The sequence below is a fragment of the Lissotriton helveticus genome, chromosome 11 (genome assembly GCF_964261635.1).
Source record: "Lissotriton helveticus chromosome 11, aLisHel1.1, whole genome shotgun sequence".
In the NCBI taxonomy this organism is placed as follows: Eukaryota; Metazoa; Chordata; class Amphibia; order Caudata; family Salamandridae; genus Lissotriton; species Lissotriton helveticus.
The window spans coordinates 445,048,917-445,063,240 of NC_136072.1; the positions used below are offsets into that span (position 1 = coordinate 445,048,917).

The 14,324-nt window shown below is 45.3% G+C and overlaps 1 protein-coding gene across 1 annotated transcript in view; it reads right to left on the reverse strand.

The window, feature by feature from the left end:
• Positions 1-399: 399 nt before the first annotated feature.
• LOC144792860 (dehydrogenase/reductase SDR family member 12-like) overlaps positions 400-14,324 on the reverse strand; it is a 290,090-nt gene continuing 276,165 nt past the window's right edge. Inside the window, exon 10 of the mRNA XM_078668054.1 lies at positions 400-1,698. Coding sequence (XP_078524180.1) covers positions 1,583-1,698 — 116 coding nt within the window. The 3' untranslated portion in view covers positions 400-1,582. The remainder of the gene's footprint in view (positions 1,699-14,324) is intronic.

The window sequence follows — 14,324 nt, forward strand, 5'->3', positions numbered from 1 at the left end:
CCACCTGCTACCTCTCACATAGTCTCAATCAATCAATCAGGATTTGTATGGCACTGCTTGTCACCCGTGAGGGTATCAGTCGCTGAGGGCTGCTGCTTCGGGTGGATCAGTTGAACAACCAGGTCTTGAACCCCTTCCTGAAATCCATATGAGAAGGAGAGGTCCAGAGGTGAAGGAGAAGGCCGTACCAGGACTTAGTAGCAAAGTCGGGGAAGAAGCGCCCTCCACTGTGGCTTCGGCGGATAGGGGGGGGGGTGTGTGTGAGGAAGAGAGAGATGGCGGCGGAGCGCAGGTGTCTGGAGAGTTCGTGGAAGTTCTTAGAGCCTCTCTCAAATACCTATTTGCCAAACCCATAACTCTGCTATATGTTGAACTGTTTATGGTAATCATCAGAACATATTTACTTTTTTTATGATCCACTGGAACCTTAAATTTTATTATACAAAATGAGGTAAGTGGCACTCTTTAGCAAGAACTACAGCACACGTTGGATGCAGTAGACAGAAGATTTAATGAGGGATACCTCCATATGGACCTCATCCTCAAGGTCCTAGCTGTAACTGACAATATTAAAGAATCAACATTCCAAGGACAGACACGTTCTGGAATGGAGTATGCCATCTTAGCAACCCAGCCAGAACATGGAAACAGCATGTCAAACAGTAAGACACCACAAAGATCTATCTTGACTGGGTGAAATTTCACTTTCAAATTAAACCGATTGTGAACATTTGTTTCATGTATGTCACAATAAGATCACAATTTGCTTGAAACAAGAAGATAACTGGTAATTGCAATTGTCAGCTATTTTTTAGAACTCCATTTCACACAATGATTAAATACTTACACTTTATTTATTAATAATAAGGAACATTGTTGAGGTACATGTGAAAAAACATGAGTGTCATGTAGGTCCCCTTGGCAACAGGTCTTCAAAATGTAAAGCAGCTTTTCCTCATGTCAGCCCCTCTAACTAGAAGGGTTTCTGTGTATATTAGAAGATCCGGAATCAGACTTAGGCTTTTTTGTAACTATTAACCTCTAACTGAAATTTTAGAAGCAACTCTCAGCTTGAACATGTACAAAAAAAAGAGATTAAATACATTTGCACTATTTAGCATTTTGCTCCTTTAGCATGTAGCTGACAACTATGTCAGGCTCATCGAATCATTATGGCCACCTTCCAATATCAAGGACTGTAGAATATCCAGTTTTCATAAAATTAGTACAAAGAAACTGAGATTACATGCATGGTTATCCTCATATGTTGTAACTAACAACTTCATTCATTGTGTAATGTTTGGGTCAATAATGGTCAAGTAGTTGGTATTTCCTGTAATTCCTCAATTTGTCAAGAAAGGAATACAAATAACCATAACAAATGGACAGTTTTTCTCATTCTGTATCCTCAACATACCTATCAGTTTCCTTTATAATATGAAAGCCATGGTTATGAAGATTTGGAAATAACACTTTTAAATTATACAATATTTATTATTTGTAAACAACAAATACCTTACAGGTAAACAAGGCAGAACATAGGGTATGTCGGTATTGCTTTCTAAAGCGAAATTCCAGTTTCTTATAGAGTTGTGCAATGATCTAAAAGTTGCTGCAAAGTTTCCATAAACTCTTCATCCTCACCAGGGGATGTCCTTGTCCAGGCTAAAGGCAAATGCGTAGAAACTGCTGTTCGATCTGAAAGAGATACAAAGGCTGTTGACAAATGTTTACTTTTAGAAAACTCAGAAAACCCAATGCCAGCATACTATGGGTCAGATTTAGAGTTTGATGAGGGCTTACTCCCTCATTATCGTGACAGCTATCCAATCCACCTTATTGCGAACGCATATCCTACGGCACTTGTAATAAGACTGACGGGATATCTGTCCCGTTTGTGATAGAGTAACCCATCCACCAAACTTTAAATCAGGTCCTATGTTAACAGAGTTACAAATTTCCCATCTGCTTGGTGTAAGCCCTAGTTATGCATACATTAGCAGATGTGCACATCCCGAAATTTCCCATTCTGGATGGATCGTATCAATGCGTTACATTTTAATGAAGGTCTGCCAGTTCTTGTAGCCAGTCTCAAGCGTTGTGCTAGGGATTTTGCCACCATTTGAGAAGTTCCATTTTACCTCTCCTTGTCAATGGAAATAGGGCAATATTAGCTATTTCTAGAAGCAATGTACTGCCTCTCTACTGCTGCCATCCCGAGTGATAGCCTAAAATGGCCACGCCTAAACTAGAATCAAAGGGGTGTTGCAATGTAAGTATTAATGGGTTATGGTACTATGGTAGGTGTAAAGGGTGAGCAAACAATTCTTGTCTTGAGTTTTGAAGTAGTTTCCCCCCAAAAAATCTGAAACAGAGGTTGTTATATTTAAAACCAACCATATAAAAATCTAATGTGGAGTACATATTAACATTCAGTTCAGGAACTGGGTTGCAGCGTGCTCCAAACCATGTCCAGAACGAAAGCTTAAAGAATTTGGTTTGCCTCCACAGCGTTCTAGCATCAGTGCCCAATACCACCATCAGGTCAAAATGCATTATGGATGTGAATAAGGCATGTACAGTGTAGCAGGGCGCATTAACACAGAGGTAGTGACATGTACTGTAAGATGGAAAACCTGCAGACACCATGACCAAGGATGGACTCTCCCTCTTATTCTATATAGCAAAAACTTAACTATGTGCTTCTCTACTATTTTCTGTAGAAATGATTCCCGTTTGTCTGAATGAATAATTGGGGGCATATTTCCAAGGAGCTTGTGCCTTTGCTGTGTCATTTTGTTTGACACAGGGGCAGCGCAGTCATTGCTCCATATTTACAAGGTGACTCATCTAGGCTGATGCATCACTTTTTGACGACCGACGTCAGTTTTTTCGTTTGTCGGAGTCGGCTGCGCTACATTAGCTTTAATATATGCAAGGTAGGTGTTCCCACCTAAAATCCTTGTAAAATGGACGCAGTGGTATTCATGACATTTTCCTCAAAGTGACGCATCTTTGGGAGGGGCTGCTGAGCCTGAGATGCGTCAAAATTCCTACACCTCAAAACCCAGGCGTAGGAATGATGCAAGGGCTGTTTCAGAGGAATTTGACCAGCTGAAGTTACTTGAAACAGTGTAATCTACAACCAAGTCACATCCCGTCAAAAGGTAGGTACACACATAAGGTAGGTAACACAGAAAGCCACATAATACACGCAAATAATGACTTATGTCACACATACGTAGGCATAGTGCTACACACAAATTCACTATGCCGACTTGTATGCAGACATACAGGACCAATGTAATGGAATGCAAGGTGAGTGTTTCATTTTTTGACACAGAATTACATTGGTCCCATACAGTAGGCTACTTTCGTCAGTCAAAACTGACGCATCGCCTCTGTTTTTTGATGCATTGCTGTAATTGAGCCAGTTTTATGACCAACTACAGGAATGTGCCACCTTACGGCACTCTTCTCATGGATATGTCAGAATATCTGACTCATCCTTGGGAACTTGTGCCATGGAGCCCCCTATTGTAAATATGGCATGTCCATGGCGTTGTAAGGATTTTTCACGCTGGAGCCAGAAATTTTGACGCATCACTGCCTTGGCGCAGCAAGGGGTCATTTCTTGGAAATATGCCCCTTAGTTCTTTTCCAACAGGCCAGGACTTTTGTAGGCTTTTGCCTTGGAAACTTGACTTTTAAATGCATTGGCTGTGGGGTATTTGATCAGATCATCCAACTGGGAGATCACATATGCCCCATTAAACTCTTAAGGGATCAAAATTCAGATAGGTAATTGAGGAGCTATTTCTGGTGTTGTTCAATGTACTTTATAGTAATCATATTCCTTCCACATGTACAGGCATGTGCAATGTAAATTTTTTCTAAATTTGACAACATTGGGGATTAACTGATTTGGTTGGAAGGTGTAGGGAAAAGAAATACTTAACCCCTTAAAACTACGGGGCATATTTACAAGGAATTGGCATGGAGCAGCATCGCAAATCATATTGCTGCGCCGTCCTATGCAAATTGGAAGGGACAGGAATTCACAATATTTACAAAACACGGTATATTCCTGTACTTTCAGCCTGCACTGATACACATTTAGCAGCAATGCGCCAACGCAGGCACCCTTGCACCCTGGTGCAAGGGTGTATGTGTTGTTGTCACAATTGTTTTTCTGCAGGAAGGGGCACTTCCTACACAAAACAATCACAAGAGGCATTTTCCTCTTTCTATGTGTGCTACAATATGCTCTAAGGAGATGAAAGGTTTTGGCGTGGCACAGGTTTGTCTGATGTTGTAAATCTGTGGCAGCATCAAAATCAATGGGTGTTGAGTAAGAACACCCACAGCAACACCTATAGAATGCCTCTTTCACGAAGAGTAAGGCAAGGTAGCGACTTTCGCTCGCTCGCATTAGCTCATATCTACAAGGCCATGAAAAGCCATGCAGGGTGGCTTTACGTGGCTTTGTAGATCTGGCTAAGCCCTGTGCACCCCAGAACGTCACAAAAAGTGACGTTTCGACAGAGCACAGGGCTTGTAAATATGCCCCTACTATTTTTGTCATTTCCTGAGACGTAAAAGAATCATCTAGAATTGAATCACGAGGTAAAATTATAAATCTGTGGCAAACCAACCAGATAAAGACGACCTTTGTCACTTTTATGTCAAGAGATCCCTTCTTTATGGTTAAAGTAGCATGCACTGTTGCTGCCTCCGTGTGTCTGCCCCTGCACTTCCTTACCTGGTCAGTTTTGCTCCCACTTGCATCTATTGGTGCCCCTGCACCTCCACCCTGCTCATTGTTCTCTGCATGCGTGCCTGTGTCCCCTCCCTCTCTGGTCTACTGTGCTGAAACTGCCTTCCGCTGTAGCCTCTCCCCGCTCCACTGTTTGTGCATGTCCCTACTCCCTCTCTTCCTCTCTGGTCTGTTGTGATGCCACTACCGATGTGCTGCCACTGCCCTCCATAGATGCCCAAGCCCTTCCTTCATGGTGTGCGTGACCCTGCCCACTCTCTTCCTGATCCACTGTGCTGCCACTGCCCTCTGCTGCTGGCCCTCCCCTTTGCCACCCATTCTCCATGTGCCTTTCCTGATCCCACACTTGCTGGTCTGTTGTACTGTCACCGCTCCTGTGTATACACTGCTATTTCATTCTGAACTCTGACCCCACCATCCCCAGCCGCCCACATTCTCCGTGTGCATACCCCTGCCCCTTCCACCATAGTTCATTGTCTGCCACAGCCCTACCACTGCTTCCTGTTACTCACACTGCCCCACAATATCTGTTTGCATGCCCCACTCCCTCCCTCCTTGGTCGGTTGTGCTCCCATGTCCCTGACTCTTCCTTCCAAGTTTTTTTGTGCAGGCATTACCTATGTTCTGCAGCTGAGTTCTGGTGCTCCCCCTAACAACTCACTCCCACTCCGTTCTATGTCTGCATGACCCTCACTCTTCCTTCCTATGTCTGTTTATTTTGATTTTAAAAGTTTTGTATAGCGCTAGCTAGACCCGTAGGTATCAGAGCCCTTCACATACACATTTGTGAAAAACAGAAGGGCCTTGCATTACCCAGAAGGCCGACAGTCGGGAAGCAAACCACGGATAAAGAATACTGCATGAACAATAAATAACTGTGCAAAAAACAAGGTGAATAGCATAGTACGTTCACCAACAATCCTTGAATGGGAGTCAATTCGGAATATTGAGGTCTATGTTAGTTGACGTTGTTCTGGAAAGTATTTGTTAAGGAGATTGAGTTTGAGGTCCCTTTTGAAACAGAAGAAGGAGGGGTTGCATCTAAGGACTCCAGGGAGAGCGTTACATATCCTGCTTGCTGTTAATTGCTGCCCCTGCGACCCCCCCAGGAGTCCTGATCTCTATGGGCATGCCCCTGCCTCCTCACTCCCTGGTCTGTTTTGCTGTCACTGCCGCTATGCTGCCACTGTCCTCCACTGCTGTCTCTGCCACTTGCCTCCAGTCCCCATGTTCATGCCCCTGCCCCCGGTCCATTACGGTGTCAATGCCCTCCTTTCCTGCCCCTGCCTTCCTTCCACTTGCCCCGTTCTTAGTGTGCATGCCCTTGCACTTTCTCTCCCTGTTCCTTTGTACTGCCACTGCCCTCCATTGCTGTCCCTGACCCTAGTTACCCTGTGCATGACCTAGCCCTCTCTCTCTAGCCAGTCATGCAACCACTACCCTAATTTACCACTGTTTTCTGTTGCCGCACCGGCTCCCAATCTCCATGTGCGTACTCTTCAACTCCCTCCACAGTCTGTTGTACTGCCACAGCCCATGTACTGCCTCTGCCCTCCACTTCTGCCCCTTCCCCCTACCTCCACAATCTCTGTGAGTGCCTCTGCCGTCTCTCATCCTGGAGCAATTTTGCTGCCAGTGTCCCATTGCTGCCCACACCACCCACTCCGCCCTCCATGGGTGTTCCTCCACCCCCTGGTCCTTTGTAATGCCATTGCTGCAACTGACACCTTTTGCCCTGGTTCCCCCATACAGCCACCTGCCCTCTGGCTCTGTAGTCGGTTATCCTGCCACTATCCTCCGCTGCTGCCACCTCACCCCTGCCACTTTGTATTTCATGTGCTTGCCCTGTCCCCTTTGTACACAGTTTGTTGTACTGCCAATGCCATCTGCTACTGCCCCTGTCCCCTCCCTCACCCTGTTATTCTCCATATGTGTGCCCATGCCCTATCTCTCTCTCCGGGTCCACTGCCCCTGGGTTGCCACTGCATTTCATTGCTGTCCCACCCCTGTCTCTCTCTCTCCCCTCATCCTCTGTGAGCATGCCCCTGGCCTTGCTGATCCATTATGCCAGGACCTACCATGTGTCGCCACTGACCCTCTGTTGTTGTCCCTGCCCCCTGCCCTCTGTTCTCTGTTTGTGACCCCCATACACCTCCGTCCGTAGTCCATTGTGCTGCCACTATCTCTGCGCTCCCACAGCCTTCCATTGCTGCCCCTGCCACCTCGCTCTCATTCTCCAAGTGCATGTCCTTAAAACCTGGCTATCTTGTCTGTTGTGTTTCCACTGCCTTCTGTAGGGCCCCTGCACTCTGCGCTGCCCATCTCCTCGTTCCTCCCTCCCTGGTCCATTGTGCTGTCACTGACCACCATTGCTGCCCATTTCCCCATTTCCCCTTGTTCCCCGTGTGAGTCGCTCTGTCCCCTTTCCTGACCCGTTATGCTGCCAGTGCGCCTGTGCTGACACTGCCCTCCATTTCTGCTAATGCTCCCTCTGGCTCGTTGACCATGTGCATGATTTGACCCCTACCACCCTGGTCCATTCTGCTGCCACTGCCCCTGAGCTGCCACTGCCCTCCGCTACTGTCCCTGCCTCCTGTTCCTCATTCTCCATGTATGTGCCCCTGCCATGTGTGCTTGTCTCTGGCCCCTTTCTCCCTCTCCTTTGTGCTGATGTTACCTCTATGCATCCACTGGAAGCTGTTTCTGCCCAATACCTGCCCCCTACCATCTGCCCTTGTTCTCTGTGTTCGTGCCATTTCCCCTCCCCCTCTGATTAGTTGTACTTCCACTGCCCCTGTGCTACCATAGCCCTCCTTTGCTGCCATCTTATTCTCTGTTTGAAGGCTCCTGCACTGCATTTTCTTCGGGGAGCCCCCTCCCTGAGATGGCCCTAGGTGTCAGGGGGTGCCCACCCTGACGGCTTTTTAACCCAAAAAAAATCAGGACTTGTGAATTCAGTCTCAGAGTCATTTAATGGCAGCCGCAATATTTTGTTCGCAGTTGTGGCAAACCAATCAAATCCTTCAGTATCATGGGGCCCTTCTTAGCCCTGCAATACCATAAAGGTTCAAGGCAGAAAATACTCCCAGGTCAATCAGAAGGCCCAATTTTTTTTATAATGACAATCCTACCGGACCATCCGTCCAGATATATTTAACTTTTTACCACCATTGTGATAAGAATAATCAGTAAGTACAGTAAAGTTCTAACTTTCTGCCAAACATGGCATGATTCTGTTCCGACATTTTTGTTGCATCGCTTTCTTACTTTACCTATGGGATTTAAAATGAGGAATCAACATTTTGGGAACCACCTATTTTCTTGGCACACACTTGAGGGATCAGAAACTTTTCAACCATTCACCCCCCGTCAAGAGATCTGGATTGAATCCATCATTGTTTTGCTCGCTATGCCACACCAGTTTGGATCGAGCCATGTGCAAATTAGTCTTGTCCCCCTCATGGGAACAGTTCAGCCCGAACTACTAGACCAGGTCCTCCCTGGACCGAAAACAAGCATCCTGGGACTGGTTTCGGGGTATCACCCCTCATCTGTCAGGTTAGCTTGAATCCAGTGGCACAGTGAGCAAAGGACCCATGTCTGGGTATGCCCTTGGCCACTTAGGGTAAACATCAGGGCCAGACTGGCTGTAGACGGCACCGGGCAATCCCCTGGTGCGCCGCACGGGTGGGGGCAGGTTTGGGGCCCCTCGGGCCATTTTTGTTACAGGGCCGTTTTTGCAAAATAGCGGCAAAATCGGCCCTGTATCAAAATCGGCTGGGGGGGGCGGCCAAGCACTTTGCCAGGGCCGGTTTTGGTTCCCAGTCCGGCCCTGGTAAAAATAACAAACACAAGGAGATGATGGATGTAGTGCTGAAACTTGTCAACTTCTCACCCCCAGTCAAGAGGTCTGGGTTGAATATATTGTTCTTTTGCTCACTATGCCACCCCTGTTCGGACCCAGTGAAAAGAGTATGCCCAGACGTGGGTGCCATGCAAACTGTGCCACTGGATTCAAGCTAGCCTGGCTGATGAGGGGTGATACCCTGAAACCAGTCCCAGGATGCTTGTTTCCGATCCAGGGAAGACCTAGCTTGGCAGTTTGGGCTGGACTGTTCCCATGAGGAGCAGGGTCAAGACTAATTTGTATATAGCTCGGTCTGAACGGGGGGGGCAAAAAATCGATGGCTTAAACCCAGATCTGTGACTGGGGGTGAGTGTTTGCATTGTTCAGCACTGCATCATTCATCTGTTCTTTTTGCCTTGTCGCCCTAAGTGGGAAAGGTATATCCAGACTTGGGTCCCATGCTCACTGTGCCACTGTATTGGAGCTAGCCTAGCTGAGGAGAGGTGATACACCGGAACCGGTCCCAGGATGCTTGTTTCAGGTCCAGGGAGGATCTGGCTTGGCAGTTTGGTCTAGACTGTTCCAATGAGGAGCACAGTCATGACTGATTTGCTTATGGCTAGGTCCAAATTGGCGTAGCGTCGTGAGCAGAAAAACAATGGATTAAACCAATATCTGTGACTGGAGGGTGAATGTTTGCATTGTGCAGCATTCCATCCATCTTCTGTTCTTTTTGCCAAAGTTATTAGCAACACTCTTCCTATGGAAACACTGAACTAACTATAAGTACATGGTGTTATCTGCTATTATGTAACGGCAATACGGCTCTCAAGAGGTTAACAAATACCTGAACAGGTCGATGCATTCACTAAACTGAAAAAGAGTCCGACTTCAACTACTTACACATTCAAAAATCCACATTTATCTCCATTCTGATTTCACCCACACTCCCCTTGCTTGCACTCCACAGTCACACATTCCACTCAGCTCACACCATTGCATTTTTGGATTATGTATGCTAGTTCGTGAACCCTGTATATTCATCTTACCCTTCATCTTGAAAGCAAAGGTTTGGTGCCAAGATGTACACTTGAAGGGCCAACATTTGGGAGCAATTAAAGGATTTTTTCAAATGTATTAACAATTGAAGCATTTTTTTCTACATTTCCCAAATAATAAAGTATAAATCTTTAAAAGCCACAAAAAAGCAATTAGCCCCTCTTTCTTTACACATTCGCGGCTGGTGACATTTGAAAGTGGTAGGGCGTAAACTGGTAATCATACTGCACCGTAGCGAGCGAGCGCAGCGAGCGAGCCCGAACCCCCTAAGGAGGGTTCGGGGTGAATTCCCCCCGAGAAAATTTTGAAAAAATAGTGAAAAAATGGTGCATTTTTAAGCACATTTAAGAAAGCATGAAGGTTAATAAAGCAATTGTGAAAGTGCAGGTATTACATTATCAAAGAGCTGTCATATAACATAGGTAGCTCAACCACAGAGCTTTACAACAGCATTCAAAAATACCCTAAGGCCTTGCAGTTAGTAGAAGTTCATAAAGAAGCCATAGCCACTGTGGCTACCTTGAATAATCAACTGCGAATTTCAACAGCCACAGAGTCCAAATCTGAAACATTGAAATAATAATCACTCAAAGTCCTCAACTCGATGAGGGCACCATCTCATCTGGCAGTTACCCCACAAATTACTTGATAATGATAAAACAAGTGTGATAGGAGATGCTTTGGTTGCTGTAGGTCCTGGACTCAAGTCACAACTTAAAGCTCAATGGTTCTTGGGAGCGTTGTTTATTGGGAATATAGTGGCTAATGTACAAACATTAGACTATCTATTGCATATCGATACCTACCAAATAACATTACTGCCCCCCCCAGCCCAAATGTAATGGTATAGTAAATATGAAAAGGGCTGTTAAAGTTCACAGGAGAGGAAACATCAAGCTCTAGTACCTCAAGCTTAGTACTGGTGAGATGTGGTATGAATTTTGTTATCACCTTAAACAGTTTGTTGAACGGAAGAATAGTTACGTTTGTCCTTGGGTATGTAGTTGGGAATTTAAGTTGAAGCCAGTAGAGAGAGAAAGAGAGAGAGGGTCCCACAGCAGCAACAAAACACAAAGAAATAGGGCCGCTTAGTAGGTTGTGGGGTCGGGCACTCCAACACAGGAAGGTCTCCACAGTCAATGACTCAACACTTTTCATAATCCGTTCCAATTCACAGCACATTTTAGGATAATAACATGAAATGTCAGAGGGATACGCACAGTAGGGAGGGATAAAGATACAACCACTTGGATTAAGTGATCTGCAGAGAGGTACAGCATGCATAAGATGAAATTGGGATATTTCTTGCATAGCAGTCTGTCAAGAGTCCGATAATGGAGGAGAGCACACGAGCAGCACAGACCAGCAGGGCTCAGTACTATGGGTCCCTGCCCCAAGACAGCTTGACAAAGAGTTAATCAGAAGCAGTTGCTTCACCATACTATTTATAAGGTGGGGGTAATTCACTACTTCAGAACTGGGAAGGAACTAAGGTAAATAAATTAGCCTCTCAAACCAAATGCCTAATTGGTAAAGGTTGCCTGGCTCTTCTGACAACAGCTAAAAGACAGACCTGATGTTGCAACTCACCATTTCTACGCCTATTCTCCATTGATTCTCAAGGCTGATTGCCATAGCCACATTAGTATATGTCACAGAACACATCGATAGCTCAGCATAATCATGAACTTTTACACCTCCTGGCAATTATAAGTGGCCTTTAGGCCTCTACTGTAGGATAATCCCACTCCCAATCAACACAGCTTTATGTCACAATAGCCCCAAAGCTAAACTCACAGTTTCAAAACAAAACACCTCTATGTTCCGGATCAAACCATCAAAACATTTGCCTTAATCAGAGCATCATCAGGTGCACTCATATCTCATGCTCTCATTCAGTGTCACAATTCTTATACAAAACAAAGTTATCAAATGCTAGGGATTAACATTGTTTGCAGAAGTACCTAGTTTATGGAGCTGTCGTTCATTCCTGCTTGTCACTGAACTCCAGCACTTGTTTTATTCCTGTCTGGTGTTGCCTCAAAACCCAAAAGCTGAATTTGAAGGTACTCTTGAAGAGGCTGCCCTCTAAGGCTGCCACCCTACCATTCCCAAAGAGCTTCGCTCTGCTTCTGTCTGCCTGTGGTGCCACCTAACAGGGCCCCAAAACCACCTTGTTTCTCCAAGGCCCACGGGGTCTACATGTGGGAGACAGAGACAGAGAGAGCAAGAGAAAGAAAGGGAGAGAGTAAAAGTGTGAAGTAGAGCTTCAAACAGAAACAATGGTGAAAGTGAGCAAGAGAGAGAGAGAGAAAGCAAAGGAAAGAGCGGGAGTAGGAGAAAGGGAGTGAGCAAGAGTTGGGGAAGCAGAGTTGAAGAGAGGTTCAGAGAGAGAGAGACTGACGGAGAAAGATTCAGATGAGAAAAAAAGAGAGTTGCCAAGATACGGTGAACGAGCCCCCCAAAAAGATCGAGTTAGCCTCAGATGTAGAAGAAGAGAGTACAATGGAAACAGACAGTGAGACGTGCACATCCATATCAGGTATAGGAATAACGCATAGTGTACCAGGCGTGGATAATGCGTTCCTAAAAATAAAAGCTCAGAGGGGAAGAAAATGTATCATGTCTGGGAGTGAACACACAAACAATTATAGCACCTGCACCTGTGTGACAAATTGGACAACTTTGTACGTTTTTCTGCTCTTTTATGCCTTTACCCCAAAAATGACAGACTCTTTTGGGAGTTGTATTTGTCTGAGTATTTAAAAGACACCGAGAGAGTCACTTTGTTATTGAATGTGAAACAACATTATCTACCAAGCTTTAGATCCATGGAAAGTAGGCATTTTTACCTGTTAGAGCCCTCTGTGAGTTTATTGATTGGTCAGTTAATGGACTGCACATGGAAATTACCATTTGTCTCCCAGAAGTCAAAGGGAGGAGAACCTTGAAGCACACTCGTGAAGCTACCCTTCATTCATTCTCCTTTTAATCAATGTTAATCACTCAACCTGCTTTACATTTGTGCAAGTTGAGGCTATTATATGATTTATATAATTATTTGGTTGGCGCTTTGAGGAAATTAATAGAAAGAGTTGAAGCTATAGAGGGATGCCTAAGAGGTCACAATAGGGCTACCTCCAGTGAAGTCAATGTACAACCTAATATTTGTCAACCTTCTAGTTCGCTCACAAAACTACATATGATAATTCTTCCCTCAGCATAGCTCGAGTAGAAACTACGACGTTAAACTCTATACCCAGCACAGCAAAGACAGCCATACATAGACCTATTCCCTCCCTTAATAAGTTGAAAGATAATAGCGAAAATAATAAGTCTATAATGGACAAGAAGGGAGCAAAAAACAGAGCAGGGGAACATATAACCAGGCCCATGGAAACCAAAGAGAATCTAGTTTATAGCCAACTCGATCTACCACCAGCTGCTACACCATATATAGTAATATTAGCCAATGTTCCTCCCTTACATACATCAGCGTATGAACCATGGGAGGCCCTACGGAATAAACCTCTCTCTTGGCTAGGGGAAAAAAGGGGTCTAAAAGATGCACTTTTTACAAAGTTTAAAATGGTTAGACGGGTCACATGGGTAGGAAATGGTCGTAAAACCTTACAGGGTGATTGTATTGTATTGACCCATAGCGACCCCCTTCTAGTACATGCTGATTTGACAAGGGTAGGGAATGTACATATTAACGATGCTGAAATGAATGTTTTACACCAGGCTTTTATCAGCCCCCAGCTATGACCCACTTTAGAAACCAAGCAAGGGGCTCTCATGTTAATACATGGAGCTCATTTAATGTTCTGCTGCCAAATCGCTTTGAGCTGTTAACTACACTTGAAGATATAGACTGACAGTGTACAGCACCCGAGAGGGGATGACCGAATTAGTCCTGAAAATATTCTAATTCCTAGTGATACCAAACAAGACCAGATCTCTAGCACTGAAAATGATCGTAATTTATTTTTCCATAAAAAATCTGAGGTCTAGGACACTATTATATATAATAATAAGTAAGTAAGCGCTAGCGTGGGAAGCAAGCCCATTATCACTGAAAATTGCGTCACAAAGTGCAGAGGCCTGCTGTCGAGTTCTCCTCGCCTGCCTACTCTCGGGTTCTCCTTCCCTTCTCCCGCAAGCCAAGCGTGTAGCCAGCCCAGTGGTGACAAAATGCTTTGGCCTATAGTTTCATTAGCCTTTAAGCCAGGGCTTCATGCTATTCCTCAAAGGGGCCCCCCAGATTGACTATGTAATGAACCATTGGCGGGAAGCACAGCAAAAACGGCAATTGGAAGCCAAGCCATCCCATTGTTTACTCAGAGACAGAACAATTACAACACACCACCTTAAGACATCTGAGTTGCACTTGCACTCTTGCAGCAAAGCCATAGCCATAGCCAACGCTGGAATATAAGTTAAAGATTGCCCGCCTGGGCCTTACCTGGTGAACTGATCGAGCTCACAGCCAGCCGAGTCCTTCCTCCTTCAACTGCCCTACTCGAGTCCAGCCAGCAACCACATAGACTACCACCTGCTGCACTCTGGATCGTAAATTAGCTGCCACGTCCTCTCTCCAAAATGCTGGCAAGTGCGGCGCGCGGGAAGCAGTGAGTCAGG